General features: G+C 38.9%; 1 protein-coding gene across 5 annotated transcripts in view; it reads right to left on the bottom strand.

The window, feature by feature from the left end:
• lrp1bb (low density lipoprotein receptor-related protein 1Bb) overlaps positions 1-25,562 on the bottom strand; it is a 339,454-nt gene that overhangs the window by 115,162 nt on the left and 198,730 nt on the right. For all 5 annotated transcript variants that reach the window (XM_056271238.1, XM_056271233.1, XM_056271236.1 and 2 more), the window contains 9 exons: positions 23,619-23,741; positions 22,865-23,005; positions 21,060-21,185; positions 19,056-19,172; positions 11,924-12,004; positions 10,380-10,550; positions 6,132-6,311; positions 3,876-4,076; positions 1,487-1,732 (listed from right to left, as the gene is read on the bottom strand). In XM_056271238.1, the coding sequence (XP_056127213.1) occupies positions 1,487-1,732; positions 3,876-4,076; positions 6,132-6,311; positions 10,380-10,550; positions 11,924-12,004; positions 19,056-19,172; positions 21,060-21,185; positions 22,865-23,005; positions 23,619-23,741 (1,386 nt within the window). The remainder of the gene's footprint in view (positions 1-1,486; positions 1,733-3,875; positions 4,077-6,131; positions 6,312-10,379; positions 10,551-11,923; positions 12,005-19,055; positions 19,173-21,059; positions 21,186-22,864; positions 23,006-23,618; positions 23,742-25,562) is intronic.

The raw sequence follows: 25,562 nt of genomic DNA, 5'->3' as shown, positions 1-25,562 counted from the left end.
TATATATATATATATATATATCACAGAACAGTTTTGACAATACATTTCTGCGCTACTGAATGATTGCATGTGATGTGCGAGCTATGTGTGTGCGTTACAATGCAGCAGTGCACTTGTTTAGAACAGCGATTAACTTGCGTGTACAATAATCTTTTTAAAATGTGCATTCTCCCGATGAATTTTGAGCATCAAGATGGTATAATCAAACGTGTCTCGTGGAGCGCTCTCGGAGTATAGCCTGGGTTTCCCCATAATACCTTGCCGCAGCGCGATTTTATTCACGCTGCTAGGTAGTCTGGATACCATGGACCAAATTTTCGCCTCATCTAGGGAACCAATCACAGAACGGGGAGGGAGCAGCAAGACGATGACGACATTTATGCGACACACCGAAGCAATTTGTTTCCTATGGATCCAACATGGCAGCAGACGCGAAGTTACCTTTCGATGCAGCCTTACGGCCGTTTCACACCGCATGCGTGAGCGGCACTTGAGCAGCGCGTTAGCGTAACTGTATTCACACTGGAAGTATTCACACTGGAAGCGTTTGTACAGTGTCACAGCAGCGGCTCCAAAGCTACATATACCGTATAAGCAAGCAATTCTTTACAAAGGCAACTATACATTTGTTTTTAGTAGTTGGTCATTTATAACATTGATAGTCTTGAAAGTTTGTAATGGGGAGGTGTACAACATTCGCATATAAATGTTAAACAACAAAACAACCCAGAAAATGGCTCCAATCTATTAGTTTCAGTCATACTTTCGATATGTTTACAAGACTGCAACTCCGCGGATAAAAAACAGAAAAAAACGACGCCGAAACCCCCGCTTCACTGCTGCTCACGTGCCGCTCCTGCTCGATGCTCACGCGCTGCTCCTGGTGTGAATGCACTCATTGATTAACATCCGAAAAAAATACGCGCCGCTCACGCATGCGGTGTGAAACGGCCGTTAGATACACGCCATCGTGTACACAAATCTCTGACCCATCGTCTTCTGTCGCTCTACATACGTCATCTGGTATAATTGAAACGATTGGCTATGAGCTACGCACAGGCGCATTTGATAGACATTCTTAGCACCCAATAAACGGCTCTGGGCATTCGTAAACCACGCCTCAAATACGAGAAAATGAACATGTGGTTCCCAGACCCAGGGTCTGACGTTAGCCAGGCTACTCGGAGTATGCATTTATTTGTCATTTTAACAGTTTGACTTCAAAGATTTCTTTTCTGTTGCACCCTCTATAGGCCATGACAAGCGACTAGTCGGCGTCAAGCTTAAAGCGTCATGGCAGGCATTAAAGTTGACTAGTCTGTGCAACCCCTAATATATACCATATATATATATATATATATGGTATATATTATTATATATTATATATATATATATGGTATATATATATTACTGTATAGATTTGGGGGACTGGTGAATCCCCTACTACATTTCTATGGTAACCTGTAAGTCTGAGGAATTTAAATACCTGTGCTGTGGCAGCTCTCTCCATCTGGATCAAGGCTCCAGCCGGGATAACAGGAGCACTTGACAGTGGTCTTATGCTGTTCGCATATCTGACTACACTTTAGGTGAGCAGAGCAATAGTCCACTGTCTCGCATGTTCGGTTGTCAGAGCCTAGATGGAGTCCGGTGGGACATGAACACACCACCCCTTTGCTGGGGATCACTGCACACTGGTGACTGCAACCCCCATTACCTTGCAAACATTTCTCTGGAACAGACAAGAACAGAATGAAAGAGGGCAAAAAGAGATTCAATTTGAAAAGCTGGTGATATGAAGCCATGTTTGCTGGCATATGAGATTCAAGGTGTGAACTGAAACATAGAAGGTTTGGTTTGGATTGAACATTTGCACAAGACTAAAAGCTTATCGCTCTTCACCTCAAAAGTTTTGGTGTCTTTCTTGACAAGGCCATTATGCCAATACACTGACCTAATCAACATCACCAGCAGAGTGTCAAAAAAAAAGAAAGGCCAAACAAACTCATTCAAGGTGGAAAATGCCCTTTTCTTCCGTTTAAAAGAAATGCAAACTGGTTCTCGGATATATCATCTCTTTTCAGAACAGATCAAACAAACACCGGTACTCTTAGTCTCTCATCTCTAAAAGATAAGCCTTTTCCTTTCATAGAAGCACCTGGTTCCTTTTTAAGAGAGAAAGACAAAGGGCAGGGAAAACACAGCTTGTTGAAAATGACACTTTCCAAGGTCTCTTTGCCTCTACTGATTATGATGATCCTCTCTGTGGCAGTAAGAGAGAATTGAATTTTCTTCACAGGGGACCCTGAAGTCTATATGGAGGTGAAGAATAGCTGCTTCCCAAAGGTTACAAATGGCATTGAGTCCTGCTGCGCTGGTCTGAGCGCACTCAAGGTCCATTGGCACCATCTAATTGGCAATGAGAGGCCCAAGCCAAAAGAAGGTCTAGTCAGACAGATAATACACATCGTCCTCAGAACATGAGCGGTGGGCTCCCATGGGCGAAAGCTGGCAATGCACTGAAAGTCACTGAAATGTTGTCTAGTCGCATTTCTGAGAGAATTATACATCGGTGACTCTCAGGAGACACTTTCCCCAGTGAGGGCTTCGCAGGCAAACAGATCCTCATGTTTAGCTCTGATTCAGACGGGACTTATTTTTCCCTGTGTCTGTAGTTTACAGAGCATGTGCAGGCTTTCCATTACACTCACTCAAGGATGCAACTTAAAGAGATTCAAGTAGCCCTGAGAGACATGCCGACTGTGTAGGCACAGTATTATCAAAATCTTTTTACCCATGGAGAGGTAAACACAATACATATTGATTTGCTCAAGAGAATGAATCCAAATCTATACTCCTCAAATATTTTATTCTCATTGCTTAGTTGCCTTTTTTTTATGGTTTGGCTTCCTGTGTATTGATAGACCTACTCTGCATGACTAATTCTAATTCAAACCATCCAACATTTCTTGCAGAATGCACAGGACCTCACGTAATACCATAGCAGTTTTCAATTAGCGTTAGTCACAGGGTGTACAGTGAATAAGGCTGTGAACACAAGCATTATGGACCCAGTGATAAATATGCACTGCGACACTTGCATTGATTAAAGGCCGAATGAATAAAAAAAATCTGAGATTTGTGGCTTTTAGACCATGTCTGTTAGCTCTGCGGACTAAATTAACTTTAGCAGACATTCACATTTAAAATATAGTCTTTCTTTTCCAGGAATATATCCACATACTAAAAATAGTCAATAGTATCAACATACTAGAACTTCTAAAATTACTAAAAATAAAAATGAAATAAAAACTAATTAAAGCTATAAAAAAAAACAAATATAATATACAAGATCACATAACAAACTGAATAAAATGTAAACTAAATTTAAAATGAAAACTGAAAGTATAAAATGGAAAGCTAATCCAAAATATCAATACTAACGTGTAAATAAATAAATAAACCACTGCTTTTAAGTGATTTTATCATGGGTAAAAGGAGGATCTTAACTGTAGTAAACATAAAAATGACGGTAAAGCTCCTTATCAAGTGTTTTTTTTTTGTTGTTGTTGTTGCTAATGTGATAAAACCAATTATGCTCAACAAATACCCAAGCAATTAATAATAATATTAAATTGGCATTTTAATACAAATTAATAAATCTTCTGCAAAGAGAAAATTGAGGTCAGTATCCTAATTGTAGTCTATTTACAGTTGCCAAGCAACACAGGCACATTAATGTATAATTTGCCAGTCACAGGTGCCTTCAAACATGCCTCATCCAATCCTAATTTAGAGTTGAAACGAAACATTTTTTATCAATCTTGGGACAGTACAGCAGATGAGGCTCTAAACAAAGCCTTGCATGCACTCACCACAGAAAGGGCCCTCATCTGAATGGTCAGCGCAGTCATTTCTCCTGTCACAGATCTTGCCGGGAGACAGGCAGGTGCTGGAGTCATTTGCACAGGACTGAGTAGGGGGCTTACAGATGGAGGACTCACACGAGTCTTCATCCGAGTGGTCTTCACAGTCGTTGTCACCATCACACACCCAGCTCTTGCTGATACACTTCCCTTGGGACACAACATTCAGTCAGACCTCTTAATAAATCAAGCTGTCAGCCTTAAATTGTTGTTTGTAGTTGAGCATGAAGATAAATCAGGGTAAATTTTAAAAGGTGGAGGAACGTCAAGCTGTGGTGACGTCAGATGCAGACAGAAGCTTTTAGCAAGTGTCAGCTCATTTAACCCACAGAGACTCATTTTATCAAAACTGCAACACTTATTTAAACATTTAATTATGAAACATACAGTACATTACCGTTCAAAAGTTTGGGGTTGGTTAAATATTTTTATGTTTTTGAACAAAGTCTCACAAAGGCTGCATTTATTTGATCAAAAATACAGTAAAAACAGTAATGTTGTTAAATGTTTTCTATTTTAATATATTTGTAAAATATCATTTTTCATTTAAAGACCCCCTGTGGTGAAATTCAAGTTTTTAATGTTGTTTATGTCACAAACTACCTTGTAACCAATCACGTCAACGTGTGGATGGGCTTTAGCATATCATTAACTGCTGAGCAGGGGAGTCGTGAGAGAAGCCAGGTTATCCCGGTATATTTTTTGGTTGATATGAAAAATTGGGTACATTTAGCAATATAGCGGGTGAATTATGTATATTTTTTGATGTAATGATGAACTATATGCGTTTCTCCACTGACGTTCTAAGCTGTTCAAAGCGTTTCTAAGAATACAGATTTTTAGATGGTAGCTGTTTGACTCTGAGATTGCATGTTACATTCAAGTTACATTCAAGCTATTTAAGGCATTTTTTCACAGAAAAAAAAAACAAAACATTTAAATATGCCATTTTGGTAATCAAAGAATTAAGGAATACATTTATTGACTACAGGTGGACTTTAATAAAAATAAAAAAAATCTTAAAACTAACCACAAACTTTAAAACTTGTACACTTTGCAACACTAAAAACCCAGGATTTAAAAACAGTCAGGTTGGCAGTCAGGTTTCCTTGTGTTCATTCTACCTTCATGATCAAATAAACAGTTGAACACACTTTCTGAGCCTGTCAAAATGATATGGGATTTGGCATTCGGTCTGCAGTGCAGTGGTCCGGAAAGGGTGTACTTTGCATTTTAGCACATTCTTTACATCAAAAGAGATTGGAACAAAACAACGAACAATTCTTGAGCTCTTTTATGGTTTGGCTCTAGATGTCTTTTCAAGGCAATCATTTACAATTAGGGCGACTGCTACATCAAAAAAGCCTGTTGATGCATGTTGATTGATTTCACTATGGTCTGAGTGGAGAAAAAAAATTGTGATGGATACAAATTACAGCAAAATATGTTCAAAAGAAACACAGCATGTAATAATTTTTGTGTAGAGGTGAGATGTGACATTTTTCCACCCCGATGCATTCAACATGTTCTGCAGCTTTATCTGCTGAAAAGATTGCAAGCAAGCTCCAATATTCATAGGTTTACTTCATGAAAAGTGTAAACACTGTCTCTGCAGTGTTAGCAAAACGTTATTCTGTTTGTTCCAACACAGCAACATTGGCTCAACCAAAGGTGTGACTTAAGAGCGGGACTGCCTGTTCGACCTACCAATAGCAGATTGAGGAACGTTTGGAAAACCTTGAGATGTCTTAATTTTCCATTCGTCGAAGCTAGTGGGCAGTGGCACAGAAATTGCATATCTCACCTTTTTAGTTTTACATAATAGCTAACACTGAACATGGAATAATGGCTTTGCTACCAAAATAGAAATCACTGTGACGTACAAATCATTCAAGCTAACAAGTTACACCATTCATCTCAGTCGTTCTGGATAAATACAAATTCTAACATTGCAAAGGATTGCACCATGTAACGAAAAACAGACTGGATTTATCATCTGACTCAATTTGCAAGAGGCAAAGATAACTGAAAGCTTAAGGATGACATCATGGCATAAAATATCACCCACTGCTTCATAGAATTTAATACATTTGATATATGTTATATTGAACACAAGAGGAAACTATAGCAGTAGGTCAGTGTTAAAATAACAATTGTGAGGTCAGAGCAGACTTACTGGTACTGAGAAACACCTGGTAGGCTTACCTGAGCTTTTGCAGGTAAACTTAGCCTGGGGATCACATATTCTCTTGACGCCCTTGCAGTTGGTTTCGTCACTGCCGTCTTCACAATCTTTATCCCCATCGCAGCGCCAGCGCTCAGGGATGCAGGTCCCATCAGCGCGACAGTGAAACTCCTCTCCACTGCATTCCACAGGAGGCAATGCTGGACATGACACAAAAAAAAGGATTGAGCCTGAGGTACTCCGATTCCTGAAAGACTCTAATGAGTTGCTACTTTTCATTGGAATCATACACATACAGCGTGACCAGTGTAGTCCAATTCCTGAAACAATGACACTAATGAGTCAGATCTTTTTAGTGAATTCAACACTTACAGCATGACCAGTCTAGTCCAGTTCCAAACAAATGACTTTAATGAGTTGGATGTTTTTAGGGAATCAAACACATACAGCGTGACCAGTGAATTACAGTTCTGAACAAATGACTTTAATGAGTCAGTACTTTTTAGTGAATCAAACATACACCACCACGACCAGTATAGTCCAATTCCAGATGTAGAATCAAAAATCTCACTATATCTGAGTGAAACATCTTGTCGAACGAGAAAGAAATTTAGGACGGGACTTGATTTTGTCCATCGGGAATTGATTGGATCATTGGACCCTGGTTTGCTAAAGGACAAGTTGTCCCACCCTCGTGCTGAAAAATATCATCAGAGAGAAGTCGTTGCAAGTTATTTCGATTAAACATTATGAGGGCACATGAATTAAAACAATATATGATGTGCATGGATAATCATTATAATAAATACCGCAATATTGTATAAAAAACAAGAATTATCAAATTTGAAATTTATGGGCACTTAAACATTTAGCTGTTTAGCTGGTGCTATTGTTACTTGACTATAAGATTTTTAAATTCATAATCCAACACAGCACAAATGAGTCTGTTCTTTTAAGTGAATAAAACATGTAAAGCACGACAAGTGTAGTGCAAGTCCCGAACAAATAACTCTGAATCTGTTCAGTGATTCAAACACATACAGCTAATTGTAAGATGTAAAAGTCAATTACTGAATTTATGCCGCTTCTAATAAAGACAATATTGAAATTATCTCATCAATTGGGAATGAAAGAACGCTTTTCTAACTATATTTAATTAATACTTAAAATTAATATTTGACAAATGTATGGAACCATTAAGAATGTATTAGAAACAGAAAGGTTAAAAAAAATGAAGAAAACAAGTTTAATAAGGTTTCATAAGTGTTTATTTTAAACTCCGCTCTCAGTTCAAATGACTTCAGCTAGCCTTAATAATGTTAAATAGGCTGAGATGTATCAAGGATACTTCAATATTTTTTCATGTCACATTAATACATATTTAACTATTCCCTCCGACCCTGGCAAATACTTAAAGTGTCTATGTACTTTCAACGGAAAGGACAGGGGTGATCATTTCTTAGGACAAGCACAAAAGAAAAGGTTTCTTTACTGTAGCCTGCCATATCAGTTTCTGATTCATTCTGAACCTTGACTATTGACAGGAGTTAAATACATACTCCAAAAACATATTTATACACAAAAACTACAAAACCTCAAACCCCAGACTGCCATCAAACAAAACAAATGGCCTCCTGAAAAAGACAGCTGGTAACATTACGAACCCTTAAAGACTAATGGGGCCCCTTGCTTTGCTTAAGGCTAATGCTGAGAGTTACCAATGTATCCTCCCCTTTACACATACAGAGCATGTGTTATACAGTGATCTGAGCCCTGCACTGGAAGGATGTGAGCCGGACAAACCCTCAGAGACGGACAGGAGCCGAGAACCTCTGTCAGGAGCCCGTTTGATGAATGGCTCCAACATTTCTGTGACAAGCTGGTGAGCTGAAAGCATTGAAGGACTTGGCCTCAGCTTTCAGAGGTAATTACAGCAGATTAAAAGATTCAAATCTGTAAGGTGGTTCCCTAGTGAGCTCAGATAAGATTAGATCTGTCAAGTGTATGAAAAGAGAGAAAGTTTTAAACTTGTGTTCCCCAAATTAGGGACATTGCACCAAGGCAATTAAAAGCAACACTGACTTGATCGCTATCGTTCGGCTCTTTGTTAGGCTGCTAATTAGTCGTGTTAAACAGATTCTCTGGAAACCACTCCGTAGGTTGGTTAAGTTGGTCATGTACAGAAACGAACACAAATGAGTTTTTAATCAACGTAACAGGGAATTCCGACCTCTCTAAACGCTCTGTGATTACTCTGATGTGTTTATATGGCATGCACTGTAACTAAGTATCCGAGTTAGTGTTTCATATCGCCCTATCGTCAGCCTGTGAGATCGGCGATACACGATATTATCGTGAGGGGGGCGGGGCTTACTTATTTGATTATTAACTTGCTTATTTACTCATTAATTTGCTTGTTTTATTCTTATCTTTTTCTATTTTGCTAGCAAAGGTGGAGTGTTTATAGGCTAAATCAGGTTATTTCCCGGTATAGTGAGGTAAAAAAAGACCCTAATCATTTTTTGTATCTGACTCAACATGTCAGCATTTCAACATGTCAGCTGGAAATTTACGGACACACATTATCCTCTCATGCCGATATAGATGCAGCATTTTGACTGTACTTCTGCACGAGATGAGAACACGTTTTAATAATTTCTTGGGTCAAGAAAGAGTCGGAGTTTGCGATATATGTCCTCCTACCAGTGCTCTCTCTGTCTGAATGGACATCACATATGCGCACTTCAATAAGCCCAAAGAGCGCGGGTTAATGTGTTTTAAATGCTGGGAGAAATCAGAGTAAGTCGAGCGGTTTATACTTAAACTTATGACTTGACTCCGATAAAGGAAAACGGGTTAATGCGTTTACATGATCACATGCATTGTCAGTTTATTCAGAATAATCGGGTTAAGAACGAAAAAAATTCCTCATTCCCTGAAAGTGAAAGCAGAAACGGACTGAGCTTTCGGCATCTGTCGCTGCATTAACACCGCATTCTCTCAGAGACGTTGATGGATATAACGGTATAGCAACTATCTTAATTTACTGGCTTAACATTTCTCTTGTGGACCTACATTAATGACAGTGAAAAAATTAGAAGAATATTTCTTGTTAAACAAGTGTTTGAAGCTGCTTTTGATTTTCACAGATGGCAGAGTTGTGCTGTGTTCGTGAACTAAAGACTGTTATTAGGCCTATATCATTTTAGTGATATTATTATTATTCATATTTTGTAATTGTATTGTTTTTAGTGTTATTAGTGTCATTACATGTTTTGTTAATGTGCTATGGAAACAAAATACTGACGACCGACGATGCCGTTTTCATCTTGGATCTGTATAAGAATGATGCAGCTGTTAAAACAAGCACTCTTGGCAATTTGTGAATGGATCACCTTGCAATTAAATTTTTATGTGGGATGTAGTTTTAAAAACATTTTCTTAGAGGAGTCCGCATACGCGCATGTCGGTGATGTCGCAAGTGTTAGGCTACGTGGTGATGTCGTTGTAGTTTCATTGTAGTTCCTAATATTAATTTAATAACAATACTAGCTTTATAATAATAATAAAATACATTAATGGTAAAACGAGCCAATTATCGTATTGATATCGTCAAAGGCATCTGGCATCAGCGATATCTCTGACTACAGTCAATACACGATCCTATCGTCTATCGGCACAGCCCAAATCCGAGTACTCAGAAATGACAGGAATGATTGATGTAAAGACAATTTTTACAATTTTTCAAATACACACCTTTTTTTTTTCCTTGTTAAATTTGGTTACAATGGCAAATTGGGCAATATCTCCATCTCATGGTCTTGATTACAGTTTGGACAGCGATGGTACACAGACGCTGCACATGATGATTTTCACTCAGATCTGCTGAATACTATAATGCCATTTACAGTTTACTATCATTAATTTAAATGCTATATTAATATTTGCACTTCTGATTAGATGCTACATATTTTATTGGCTCTGTATTTATGCGCAATGTCAATAAAGTTACATCTAATATAATAAAATCTAGACAGCGTACAGGTGATCAAATGGAACAAAATGCAGTGGCCTTCATACAGGTTTTAGAACTCAAAAAATTTTGCTCACAGAGCAAAATATATCCGTCTGACACATGCATACCTCAGCCAACCAAAGTGCAGACAGAGCTTGATTTTACAGGAATCATCCCGCAAGCACAAAATTACCTAAATGCACATCCCAAAGGACCCTATAAAATGGGCAAAGAGAGAAAGGTGATGTCCTACCAGGGGCAACACCAGCACAAGTCACATTTTCATCACTGAAGTCCCCGCAGTCATTGTCCCCGTCGCAGGCCCAGTGGTCTGGGATACATCTGCCGCTGGTGCACTTATACTGGCCATTGGCACAGGAGTGAATGCAGCCTGCTTCATCACTGTTGTCTCCACAATCATCATCTACAATCACAAATACAGTACAGTCATGCATTATTAATATCCCAATAACTTGCAATAGAGAACTTTTGACAGTATGGTGTCCACATAATCTATCATTCAAATGTTTAAGGGTTGGTAATATTGTTTTTTATTGTTTATGAAAGAAGTCTCTTTTTCTCACCAAGGCTGCATTTTTTTATAATCAAAAATAGAAAAAAACTAATATTGAGAAATATTATTTCAATTTAAAATAAATGTTCTCTATTTTAATATTTTTAAAATGTATTCCTGTAATTTATTCTTTTTTCTCCAGTCTTCAGTGTCACATGCTCCTTCAGAAATCATTCTAATATGCTGTTTTGCTGCTCAAGAAACTTTTTTAATACCAATGTAGAAAACTGTTGTGCTACTTGATATTTTTGTGGAAACCATGATATGTTTTTGTTTTGTTTCGGGATTTATGAATGTAAAGTTCAAAAGAACATCATGTTCGAAATATACATTTTTTGTAACATTATAAATGTCTTCACTGTCTCTTTTGATACATTTAAATGATTCTATGCTAAATAAAAGTATTCATTTCGTAAATACTACTACTACTACTAATAATAATAATACTTACTTTAACTTTTGAACAGCAATGTATAAGGTTGGGCTTTTTTAAAAACATGTATTGTCTCACAAATTGTGTTGCTCCATCAAAATACAATAAAAATAAATAGACTTTAAGATCGTCATACACTTTGGAACCAGAAAATGGGACATTTTCCTTAAGGGGGTCTTTAACCCTGTTGTGCCTCATGGTTTGTTGCACAATACTAAGAACTAAAATGACAAAAACTGAGGACAGCACCACAGGAGCTTTTCAGACAAGAGTCTTCAGGGCATCGAATTACGCCAAGCCTCATTTTGTACTGACAAATCAGCAAGGTATCTGAAGGCCCTGACACTGGATAAGAAATACCGCCATATGTTGACCTTGGCTGAATGATCACATTTGAGAAACGAAAGAATAAAAGCGAAAGAAAAAAGAAAAACGCATTTAAAAAGAGCAGGTTGTATTGTTGTTGATTGAGTGGCGCACTCAGGCAATAACGTATTGCAGACCTTGAGGGCCGGCAATTAATTACAGAGGTCGGTATTTTACTCTCTCCTTGATCTAAAATGGAGATATTTCGGATAAAATAATCTGTGAATATTTAATGGTTATTAATGTGATGCATTTCTTGTGCAACAAAAAAGACTGGACAGTAGGATCAATGGACTTAATTGAATTAAAGTGCCGGGCTTTCTTTTATCAGCTCCCAAGAATATAGGCTAATATATCATAGTGTCAAATGGAAGAGCAAGTAAAGCAAATGGTAAAGTATTTTCTTACTTCTGGATACACTTACCTGAGTCACAATGCCACTTCATGCTAATGCACCTCCCATTAGCGCAGCTGAACTGGCTGAGAGCTTCGCAGGTTGGGAACGCTGTGAGCAGAGACAAAGACCGTGAGAAACGTTCGCCGCAAAAACCCTGACGCTTGAACCCCATCCAATACATCATTGTCTCTTTGATACACCGGAGAAGAAAACCCATTTTTCATTTAGCTTTTAGCTTTGAAAAATTGCAAAAGAAGTTTGTCCTGGCACAGATTGCTCTGTCATGCTAATAGATTAAATTTGGAGGCTCTTTTGTCCTCAGAAAATTTCATAGTTTCTTGCAAGTTTGGGGGCGAACTTGAACCTGTAACTATTCTCTTGCAGCGCTTTGCATTTTTAGAAATATTCTTTTTTTTCTTCTTTTTTTTGGGGGTTTAGTGCTAGTATTGCGGAAACCACGATACCCTGAAGGTCATGCAAAATGTCACAGTGAATTATTGCTATTTTCTAGCTAAGGTTAATGAAAAGAAATCACAAACAAAGGGAAAACGAGACCTCACAAATGCAGTGGAAAACAGTCAGAGGCAATAAGAGCTCACCAGGAAGCAATAACACACCAGCGATGTGATAGCACGGTTTGTGTGCTTCACTAGCGTTGATTTAAAGATATCAAAAGGTTATTGTTTCAACATTATGAGGTACAGCAGGTTTTGCTATTAACCTGTGGATCACGATCCCTGTGTTTAAAAAGGATTTTTCTTTTTTAAAGATAAAGATGACTTACTATGGAAAAAAGCACCAGCGCATTACAAGCTTTTTGATGAATGCAATCTGCACAAGCTTATGAACATAAATATCTTGTCTCGTATTGCGTTATACCTTTTCGTGAATACACTAGAGCTCATAAGCATGTTAGGAATAGTGACACACAGTGGAGGAACAACATCTGTTTCTCTTTAAAGTGTCTCTCAGCTCAGTCAAGAAACCCCCCACACATAGTCAAGCAGGTCACGGCTTAAAGGGACTGAATGAGCAAGCTGCTTGTTATAGAAGTTATTAAAGTTCATACATTTACATATGAAATGCTAAAAAGAAAGTATTTTAATAAAGACGATGCATTACCAGAATCCCTCTTATTTATATACTGTATATATTTATACCATGGTCTGTCTGAATACTTGATTCTGATTGGCTGGAAGGTGTGCATTAAAACAGTTTAATGCTCAGGTAGTTCAAGTCAGTCGTCACCGTTCTATATATTCATGCGCTTCTTTCATTAAACACAGAGATCACACTGCACATACAGAAGCATTCAGGAGCACAGAAACTGGTTATTAAGGCTACCCCATGACTTGTATTAATAAAATAGCCTCTTTGCTGAATCGCTATACATTATATTTCTCAGCAATGAGGGGGTAACTCTGGTCATTTGACTCAAATATGGTGCTGCAAACATCAATGATGTCACCATAAAACATGGTGTGTGTGTGTGTATGTGTGTGTGTGTGAGTGTACCTGGTATTCCTTACCTTATGTGGACCAAATGTCCCCACAAGGATAGTAATACTGTTACGGGTGTGGTGCAGGCAGAGGAAGAGGCAGCAGTCAACAGGTCCAATTCAAATATAATTTACTCAAACAAAACAAGGATCACGGGAAACAGCAACACACCATACACAAACGTTACATAAACGAGAACCGACAAGGAGTGAGGGAGAACACAGGGTTTACATACACAGAGAACAGATTAGGGAAACAAGGCACAGCTGGGGCAAATGAACTAGACACAGGTGAATAAACTAAACACTAACGAGGAGCGGGAAACTGGAAACAGGACTGAACCAAATACACAAAGAACGGGGGAAACACAGGACATACATGTAACATTAGCTCCCCCTCCTGCAAGGCGCGTCCTCGCGCCGAGTAACATCAATAAGGGTGGGGGGGTGGGCGCCCTGGAGGCTGACGAGGGAGTGGCCTACCCGGAGCAGGAAGCCTCCAGGGCGGAGCAGGACATGCAGGAGGCCAGGGCGGAGCAGGACGTGCAGGAGGCCAGGGCGGAGCAGGACGTGCAGGAGGCCAGGGCGGAGACTTTCCCTCGGGTGGCCAGGGTGGAGATCGGGTGGCCAGGGTGGAGAGGCCACTTCAGGTGGCCAGGGTGGAGAGGCCACTTCAGGTGGCCAGGGTGGAGAGGCCACTTCAGGTGGCCAGGGTGGAGAGGCCACTTCAGGTGGCCAGGGTGGAGACTGTCCCTCGGGTGGCTTATATCCCCCCCCCAAAATTTTCTTGGGGGGAGTGACGGGTTCAGAGACAGGCTTGGGGGAACTGGACGGGACCAGCGGAGAAGGCACGGGAGGACTGGACGGGACCAGCGGAGAAGGCTCGGGAGGACTGGACGGGACCAGCAGAGAAGGCTCGGGAGGACTGGACGGGACCAGCGGAGAAGGCTCGGGAGGACTGGACGGGACCAGCGGAGAAGGCTCTGGCTCGGCAGGCGCGCAGGGAAGCTCCGGCTCGGCAGGCGTGCGGGGAAGCTCCGGCTCGGCAGGGCTGCAGGGAAGCTCCGGCTCGGCAGGGCTGCAGGGAAGCTCAGGCTCGGCAGGGCTGCAGGGAAGCTCAGACTCGGCAGGGCTGCAGGGAAGCTCAGGCTCGGCAGGGCTGCAGGGAAGCTCAGGCTCGGCAGGGCTGCAGGGAAGCTCAGGCTCGGCAGGGCTGCAGGGAAGCTCAGGCTCGGCAGGGCTGCAGGGAAGCTCAGGCTCGGCAGGGCTGCAGGGAAGCTCAGGCTCGGCAGGGCTGCAGGGAAGCTCAGGCTCGGCAGGGCTGCAGGGAAGCTCAGGCTCGGCAGGGCTGCAGGGAAGCTCAGGCTCGGCAGGGCTGCAGGGAAGCTCAGGCTCGGCAGGGCTGCAGGGAAGCTCTGGCTCGGCAGGGCTGCAGGGAAGCTCAGGCTCGGCAGGGCTGCAGGGAAGCTCAGGCTCGGCAGGGCTGGACGTGACCAGCTGTGAAGGCTCGGCTGGGCTGGACGGAACCAGCGGTGCGGGCTTGGCTGGGCTGGACGGAACCAGCGATGAGGGCTTGGCTGGGCTGGACGGAACCAGCGGTGCGGGCTTGGCTGGGCTGGACGGAACCAGCGGTGCGGACACGGCGTGCCATGGGAGAAAGCTCTCCAGACATCTGGAGAGTGCCTCTCTCCAGTCCAGACCAGAGAGATCTGGAAGTTCCCTTGGGTCGACCACCTTGGCCCCTCGCCGGTAACACGCCTTGATTATCTCATCGCCCAGCGAGCAGGAGGCAGCGAGTGGAACAAAGCCCCAGGTAAAGTGGAACAGATCACGGCTATCCAGCGCCAAAGCCGTGATCTGTCCCGCGAGCTCCCAGATCTCCATCTTCCTCTTCTTTTTTTCCTTTTCCTTTTTGGTCGGTTCTTCTGTTACGGGTGTGGTGCAGGCAGAGGAAGAGGCAGCAGTCAACAGGTCCAATTCAAATATAATTTACTCAAACAAAACAAGGATCACGGGAAACAGCAACACACCATACACAAACGTTACATAAACGAGAACCGACAAGGAGTGAGGGAGAACACAGGGTTTACATACACAGAGAACAGATTAGGGAAACAAGGCACAGCTGGGGCAAATGAACTAGACACAGGTGAATAAACTAAACACTAACGAGGAGCGGGAAACTGGAAACAGGACTGAACCAAATACACAAAGAACGGGGGAAACACAGGACATACATGTAACAAATACCAGTAAATGTGGACCTTATGGGGACATTTTTTTGGTCCCTATGAGGAAAACAGCTTAATAAATCATACTAAATGAAGTGTTTTGAAAATCTAAAACTGCAGAAAATTTTCTGTGATAGGTAGGTTTAGGGGTACGGTTAGTGTAGGGGGGCAGAATGCACTTGTACAGTGTAACCATTACATCTATGGAAAGTCCCCATAAAACATGGACACCAGTTTGTGTGTGAGTTGAAGTGGAGAGTCCATCTAAGAACAAAATGCATTAAAATGCATGCTTAGGACACTTTGAAGTTTAAGCATATTGATGTTGCTTTATTACAAAACATTTAAACTGTCATCAAATGAGATGGCCATAATATAGTAATTGGGTTACAACCTGTGAGAAGTAATACTGAATTAAGCAAGAATTGCTTGAATATGTGCGTAGGTATCATTCACCATTTTTAGATGCAATTCTGCTCCACTGGGTTACATCTCCAGCAGTAAACTGAGCACGTGAGATTTCAGAAATAACAGATCCCAAGGGCTTCCCAGAGAAAATTACTTTTAGGGAATTGTTTTTTTCCCCCCCTCACAAATAAAACCTTTGCCGGCACAAATAAGAACTCTTAGAAGTCATTGGAAAGCACATAATTCGAAGTGTTGCTAATCTAGGAGAAGACTGTTACATGTCAAGATTACAGTTGAGTCAACAAATAAAAGAAAAAAAAAGTTTTATTTGAACATTTATTCCCAGAACATGCTGCTGTTATTGTTGAGAGCAGACAATCCCACTTCTAAATTTCACAACAGAGTGTTCCAGTCCCCTGACTTTGGCAATTACTACTTTCAACATCCTGTTTTCACAATAGATCAGGTTCAACAACAAGAAGTGAGACTGCAGGGGTAATAACTTTGCCCAGTGAAATCTGATTTGAAGGGGGGGGAAATCACTTATAAGAATCTGTGCAGTAGACAGTGGCAGTTCAAGTTCATATCTTTTAGATTATAATACAATCCTATATTCAAGATAGGGCTTCAACAAGCCATTGTTGTCTATTAAATAAAACAGCAACAACAATTTCTACGATAAATCAAATCTACATGCGGTTTTACATTTATAGTACCATTTTCCCCATCCGTGATCCCGTTTATTCATCAAGAGTTATTGTTACTACTCATTGTTATTGTTACTTTACCCAAAAGCAAAACTACGGCAAAAGTAAAATTGAGAAAAGGGTTTAAAAAATATTACTAAATTTTAAAATGTATATTAATGATATTTAAATATTATATACACAGAAATACCACAATATACGTAAATTTATTAATAATAACATTTTATAATAATAACAAAATTTAAATTTATTTGTGATATTTTTATTACTTTGATAATAAATCCCACACATTGTTTCTTTTGAATCAGAGCATCATTAGGCTCAACCTGACTGTCACACATGACATATCATAGTCAAAGACCACATATCAGCATAACATTTTTCGCAATTTTGAATGGTAAAAAAAAAAAAAAAGATCTGCATTTTGTCTTTGCATAGCAATACTGAAGAGACATAGCAAATTACTTTATGGATCTTGTTTAAAGCTCAATTTCACCAAAAGAAAACGTTTTCTTTCAGAATTTACAACCCCCACCCCAGTATAACTTGGCAGTATAACTATCCACTTTCAATGCATGGGAAAGAGAATTTTTCTATTAAAAAAAATCAATAAAACTCAAAGTTAGAATGACATGACGGTGAGTAAATGATGACAAACTGCTCATATTTGGATGAACTATTCCTGTTTTTTTTTTATGGTAGTGATGGCTAATACCAAAATGCCACAGCTGCACAGGAATACCAATATTGTAAGAAGGCAAAACATATTTTGAAAGCTTTGAAATGCGTTGAGAATGGTAATTAGCACACAGCAAGCTGAGCGTCACTGTGTTTTAGATGTGTTGTGCGCAGTGCAGTTGTGGGAGCCAGTGAAGTTCCGTCTTTCGGCCCAGCTTGATTACGATTAAATGAAGTCAGGCATGCACTCTAATTACTGCTTACACTGGGAGTGTTTGTGAAAGAGTGTACTGAGGCAGCCGAAGACACAGCAGAGGTAACCAAGACAATGGCACTTTGAGCAATTTGCAGCATTTGGTGACAGAAACCCAGAAAGTTACATTTACTGCATAGCATGAAAAGAGTCAGAATTTAAATTTTGTTCTCAAGGGAGTAAAAATGACAGGAAGGAGAAGTGATATATAATGAAACCATGATACCATGAAAAGATGCATTTACACAGACCTTTTAAATGCACATATAAATGTATAGGCACCCTAGGGAAACAATTCATCACATGCTTGAATGTTGATTTTTGTCCATAGTCAACAGAAAACAGGATGTGAACCAATTCTCATGAGAGAGAGCTAGTGATGGTATAAGAATGACATGTAAAAAGGAAAAAAACATAATATAACTCTCCAGAATTTTAAAATGGTTTAGTTTAGTTAGATTAGTTTCTGTATTAAGAAAAAAAAATGACACCAGCATGCACCTTTAAGAGTAAAATAAACTAAGTACCGAAGAAATTCCCTAAAGCAAACTTATAGAAGTATAATTTATTTAAAGTATAAGGGGGTAAGAACATACTCTGTGCCTCCTTCCATAAGGACGACTGATGATAATGAAATGTTTCTTGACTGAGATTGCTTGTGTAATAAGAGACTCCTCAAAGGGCTACCTGTCTAACCCAGCATTTCCAGAATTTACGTTCTGTTCTGAATAGTCGTTTCACTGTGGGAGTTTACAGTGGTAACTTTCCTGGGTCATTTCCTCTCAAAGCCCTGTGTCATTTTCTTCCGTCTGCTTTCAGGGTCTGGGATGTAGTTATGGTGAGCTTTTAACGTCAGAGAATTTCTGATTTGTATTACGGCCACACTTTTAAAAGCTCTTGCATCTAAGTTTAATTCCCATTTCCTTTCTACTTCTAAAAGCAGACTCGAGGGCTGGAAGAATGTACATGGTTAACACTGCACTCGTCCCTGAACATTGACATGTAACTGTTGGTGGAGGAATAATATAGAGTGAGAGTGAGATGCAAAGATATACCTTTAGAGGCAATGCTCTCTCAGGTAAGTGTTACCAGTGATTTGAGAGCCAAACTGACTATGTACATGCACATAACCTGTCCACAACAACAAATGCACTCCTATTGTTACTCCTATTCCCTGATTTGTTTTCAATTTGTTTGGTTGCAGAGATGTATTTAATGGGGTCAGATTTGACAAAAGCAATGGCACTACTGTATGTTGGTGGAAAAGGAAAGAAAGACACTTTTCCTAAGTAATGCAGGTTGATGATGACAGTACTGACAGATTCACCAGTTATACCACAGTGAAATTTGCCAAGCCAATCAGCTAGTAGGACAGTGACTCACCACAGGACGTGGACTCGTCTGACATGTCTCCGCAATCATCATCTTGATCGCAGCGCCACGCTTCTGGTACACAGCGACCATTACCACAGGTGAACTGACCAGCCCGACATGGCTGGGCTAAAGACAAAACCATAAAGGGAACAAGATAATTGATTAATTATTGCATTTAGAGTTTTTAGCAGTGGCCACCTAAGATGCAAATCGCAAAGAATATAATGATTTTATTCCAATTCCACTAAATGATTCCATTAAATATTATTTTTGCTATTTTGAGCAAATATGTTTAGAAAATATTTAGAGAACAGATTGTTTCAATAGAACAATAATAATAAATACAATTCTTGGAAAAAATGTCAAACAAAGAAAAGCAAAACCATTATCAGAATGAATGAATGAATGAATGAATGAATGAATGAATGAATGAATGAATGAATGAATGAATGAATGAATGAATGAATGAATGAATGAATGAATGAATGAATTAATGAATAAATCAACCAATCAGTCAATCAATCGGTCAATCAATCAATCTTGCACCAGTTCTTGATTTCTAATCCCAGTGGACAGAGTTTGAACACACACGTATGAGGTAATCAATTTAAGTCTAAGGATGATTTCTTTAAGCTGGTTTAGTCTGATGTGTGACTCCAGGAATTAGTCCCACCAAAAGCCAATCATTTAATTCAGAGTTTACTGATCAAAATGTCATCGATACCCCAGAGACTATTTTACAGCCAATTCTAGCAATTCTCTGCTTCAGATCATCTTGAATCATGAAATATTAAATCGCTTTAACATCTGCTGTCAATTTCAGCTCCTCACTGATTCAGTATAATCACTTGTGTTCGCTTTGCTCTAACAGCTTCTGCCAAGTCAACAAAGGCCTGAGCCGTCTCCGGCTTTATCAGAGGGGTGTCAGACTGTTGACAGCATTTATCACATCGGTTCTTCCTTTCCATTGATCTTACAGCACTTTAAGTAGTGAAAGAGTGTTAACTTCTGGAAACAGGCCAGGTGTTACTCTAGTTAGAAAAAAGGAGTTTGGGGAAAAGAAAGTTCACTTCGTTGCACAAACATGCTTATCGATTATCAAGCTCCCATTAGAAAGTCAATGCTCCTTGCCCTATTATAGTAACTAAGAAGGTAGCTCGAAATGAGAATCAGCAATGAAATAAACGAGCAAACATTTCAAGAATGGTAAATCACTATTGCAGAGGCCGATTGTGTCACTTGCTTCTCAATGGCAAACAAAAATTTTGAAATATTCATAATTCCTACTGAAAACCATTTTAATTTTTTTTAACTGTAACCTGAAATAGTATGTACAGTATGATCTTAGAATTAATATTTGCATTGCTATTTTAATTTTGAAAGCCTCTTAAAACATGAACATATGCATGTCACTACTTCAAAGCAAAAGATGTTGGTAACGCTTTAGTTTAGGGTCCAATTCTCACTATTAACTAGTTGCTTATCAGCATGCATATTACAAGGATATTAGCTGTTTATTTCTTATAAAGCACATATTAATGCCTTATTTTGACCATCACCATATTCTACATCCCTTAATCCTACTCAATACCTAAACTTAACAACTACCGTACTAACTATTAATAAGTAGTAATTATGAGTTTATTGAGGCAAAAGTCGTAGTTAATAGTTAGTTAATAGTGAGAATTGGACCCTAATCTAAAGTGTGGCCTAAATTTATATCAGAAATTTGTATTTGGGTTACCCAGTTATGCCACGTATCATGATGTTAATTGAGAAATATAAAAAATAATAACAAAAGTTTGTTTTTAGATTCTACAGGTATTTAGGGTGACCCTGAAATGAGAAAGAATATTAAAATAATTCATAGAGCACAGTACGTTTAATGCATGATTGATACGTTTTATTTCTGAAATGAAAATACCACAATGTATGTAGAATGAGATACTGGTACAGTATAACTGTCAGATGTTGGTGGGTGAATCTGTTATGTATGAGGGAGTAGAGAACTACCTGAGCATGTTTTATTAGACTCATCTTCATTATCTCCACAGTCATCGGTTCCATCACAAAGCCACCTCTTAGGTATGCAGCGGTTATTGGGACATTTGAACTGGTCAATCGGGCAACTGTGGTTAGCTGGAAGGAACAATGGAGGCAAAAAAATAAATCACATGTCAAAAAGGAAATGTTTTGCTCAAAAAAGTACATATTTTTATCTAAGAACATAAACAATTTGCAAGCTTGACATATATTTGTTATTTTATTTCTTTTTTTTGGGGGGGGGGGGGGGGGGGGTTGACATGTTTTGTTATACTGCTGACAGCCCACTCTACAAATAAGTGAGTTCATATGCATAATACTCTTCTTTTGTTTTGACACAGCACTTTTCATTGTGCTATTCATCTATTCTCCTGAGCTAGCTTCACATTTATCTCAAAAATATGCATTTGCCCTCAGGCGTTTGAGTTTATTTAAAGTACTGCCAGTGTTTTCCTCTACTGTTTGCTCTATTTAATAATAGAACCTACCATTACTCAAAACCCTGGATACTCAACACGTACCCACCAGACAATGAGTAACAGATGAAATGGAAAACCGGATTCAAGTGGGATCAGGCAATAACGTTTCAGGCGTATTAAACTATAGGACATCCCAGCAGAGCAGAAAATTGATTTTGCAATTCTGATAATTCTGGCAGAACATCACGTTAAAGTATTTCTCATAGTGAAAAATGACTCAGTCCCCAACGTTTTAACAGGGTGCTTATCTTATCGATTAGCTCATGAGCAGATTGTGCAGTGGGATGCAGTGAGTGGGAGAAAAGTTTGATACGGGCGTTGATATTGCATTCGTTTTTTTTCCCTGAGATGTCAATTAGCAACTTGTTAATTTTCAACAAATTATATGCAAACAGCCTGCTTGTGCACATTTACTCCACATAGATGCTGTTATCCAATGCAATTCAAGCTAGAGTATATATTTTATCGGTATAATATCATTTAATTATAGCTCTCTGGAATTATTGATTTTGACTGGCCAATTTGGGGCATTGTGGATTTAAAAATGTTTGCATAATGTCCACTAAACTGTATATTGGACCACTGTATATATTAAACCTGTGCTACTTTCATGTTTTTGTATCACCTTGAGGCTTCTCTCTTTACAAAACAATGACAATTTCTAGAGGATTTTAGAAAAAAAATACTTGGAAATGTATTTACACACACACTACTATTCAAATTTTTCGGTTCAGTGATATTTCAAATGAACTGTTCTTTTGAACTTTCTATTCATCAAATATGGAAAAAAAGTTTTATTTATGGAAAAAAATATTAAGCATTACAACTGTTTTCAACATTGATAATAAGACATTTTTATTAAGAACTAAATCGGCATATATAATGATGCTGAGAATTCAGCTTTGCCATCACAGGAATAAATTATGTTTTAAAATAGAAAATAGCTATTTTAAATTATAATAATATTTCACAATATTAATGTATTTGATCAAATGAATGCAGCCTTGGTGAGCATAAGATACATAAAAAAAAACATTAATAAAATAAATAAGATAAATTAACATTGTTGCAGTGTTCATCTTGTTACTAGGTCGGTATAAATTGGATGGCACCTGTGATACCTGTACAAACTACAAAATTAAAATTTCTGTATTGATTGATACATCACAGACATATATGACACTGTGTGCATACTAAACGACACAGCTTGAGGCCACACAGGTTTGATGGTTCAGTTAAACAGGCACAACAGGGATTATACGTCCCAGTCAGGGAGGAAGAAAACAAAGTACATACAGCATATTTGGGCCTCCTCATCACTGCCATCTAAACAGTCATCATCTCCATCACAAATCCAATTGGCTCGTATGCAGCGCCAGTTCCTGCACTGAAAATCATCATTTCTGCACCGCTGGGGCTCTTCTTGACCTGCAGAGTCTTCAGGAGAAAAGAAACAAACAAAACCAAACAATAGGAAAACTGAATTCAAGGGGAAGAACTTCAAGGAAAATATAGTCAAACACTGCATTGGGGTGATGTGGCGTCTGAGAGAGATTATACAAGTGTTACTTTTTCAAATGAGTCAAGCATGTTACTTTTCTCTTTATTACAGCATTGCTACATTGCAACATGACAAATAGAATATTAAAAAATAAAAAATAAAAATCATAAAGCAACATAAACAGATTCTGTCTGTAATTGAGTGACTGATGACTTCTATGGGACTAAGGAGTGCTGCTTGAAAAAGAAATGAAGCAATACATTCAAAATGTATTTAATAAAAATAATTATTTTTTAATTAATCTTTAAAAGCATAGTTAAATATAAAATAAAATAATAAAGTAAAGTGAACTTTTAAATTCCATTAAAAAAGCATTTAAAACAAATAAATAAAAATAAAATAAATAAGCACTGGGATGAATGGATTTCTTTCTTTATTTTTAAGTGGCTCTCCTAGTCCTCCACAGACTTTTTTTCATGTATTATATATATATATATATATATATATATATATATATATATATATATGCATATATATTTAAAAGCCTACCAGAGCATGTGACATTGTTCTTGTCCAGATGCTGGTTGTCAGCACATGCGCACACTCGGCCTCCCGGGACGGCCAAGCAGAGGGTACCACAACCACCATAATTCACCCGGCAGGCATTGTCACCTAAAAAACAAACATAGGACTAAACAACAGATATCTACAAATCTTCTTTTCCACTGGCAGGACAGCTGTTTATGTGTTCATCCCTTTATGGCTTTTAGCAATGTCTCTCCTTGAAACAGAGAACATAAAGTTCTTCCTCACTGCCCACTCAGAACCAATTTCCTGCTCTTCTGGGATGCCGGTGGAACACGGGGGCATTATTTTTAATCACATGTCAAGTAAATTATGGGAAACACTGGAGAAGAGAGCCATTTGACACTCTTTTCCTTTCACTGACATAATTCGTTGTGTGGGCAATGGCACCTACGAAGGGGGGGGGAGTGGAGAAAAACACAGTTTTGTGAGAAAACTGTCACTTATTAAGTTGAGGCATGGGGACAATAATAAGGTTTCATTTAGAGAGTGGTCGAAAGGCATTGCCTGAACCAATGAGATAAAACCCGCTTTGTAATGGCCAATCTGTGGTATTCCAAAGAGCGGAAACACAATTAATCTTTTTCCCGACAAGCGCTTTGGAGAAATGTGTCTTCTGCTGAGAATGTAGACTGTCAAAAAGCCCATATTTTTGGGGGGTAGGAAATGCATACATGACATACCGGGACCCCCCCCCCACCCTCACCCGTCACAGATCTCAGTGTTTTGAGAGTTTGATGTCAAAATGAGAATATTTTAAACATGACATAAGTCTGCTGGTCCCAGCTGCCTTCGTCGTCTTTCTCAAAAGAGTGAGTCTCTCTGACATGCGGCACACTGCCTGCTCTCCTGAAAACGCACCGCCCTCAGGTAAGTAAGAGATGAAACATGTGGGAGCCGAACACACTCCTGTGTTCTCTGTGCTGCTCGTCTGCGTGAGCGAGGGCCCCGCTGAGAAGTGTCCCTCCCTCTACCTGTTGTGACTGGCACTTATGAGAGAGGATGACAGTAATCAACCCTCCTTACCTCAGACATCCACACAGAGTTAAACATTCTAAACAGAGCTTTAGCCTCCACTTCACCAGATTAAACCCACCCACTCAACAGTACGGCTCCTGCTCTGCAGTTGGGTCTATGCTAATCAAAGTTTAAGCCATGGAAATCTGTAATAGCTGTGCTGTGTTAAAAAAAAAAAAAAAAATAAATATATATATATATATATATATATATATATATATATTTATTATGAGTTTTCTGAATAAATGCACTAGCCTATGTAATATGTGCATTTATTTTCCACCAGACTCTTTTGTGTATTCAATTCATCACAATATTCATCCAGAACGTTTGGGGTCGGTAGGATTTTTTATTATTCTTTAAAGGAGTCTCTTATGATCACCAAGGCTTCATTTATTTGATTAAACACACACACACATAACACTCACAGTCACAAAAGCTTTTCATTTGCATGCATTATAAGCATTGTTGTTTTAAAACAAGTGAATTGAAGTGCAATAAGAGTAAGCTTGATTTTTGTTTTGTACTAATTAGGCTTTAGTTAGTTTTTTTTTATCTATATATTAAAATTGGTGATGAGAATTATGAAAATGTCTATGGTATCAAAAATGTTGACATCATAAAAACCTTATTTAAATGGGTCATTAAGAGGTTTGTTTTATTATTTTATAATGTTTCCTGGGGTGCCCTTATAATGTTAGTGTTAAAATTTTCATAATTTTTCCTAGCTTTTAGCCTCTGATTTGAATGCTCTGTTTAAAGGGGCGTGTCTGCTGTGATACTTCAGTGTAAACGCCCACTGCTGTGATTGGCTGACATGTTTGCATATGAAATAGCTAGCATTACATGTATAAATCTCTCGAATACTTTTACTACGTTTTTACTATTACA

The sequence above is a fragment of the Rhinichthys klamathensis genome, unplaced genomic scaffold, assembly GCF_029890125.1.
Source record: "Rhinichthys klamathensis goyatoka isolate OS25496 unplaced genomic scaffold, OSU_Roscu_1.1 h1tg000312l_1, whole genome shotgun sequence".
Lineage (NCBI taxonomy): Eukaryota > Metazoa > Chordata > Actinopteri > Cypriniformes > Leuciscidae > Rhinichthys > Rhinichthys klamathensis.
Note: the sequence above shows the minus strand (reverse complement) of the source record. Positions and strands in the feature narration are given on the sequence as shown.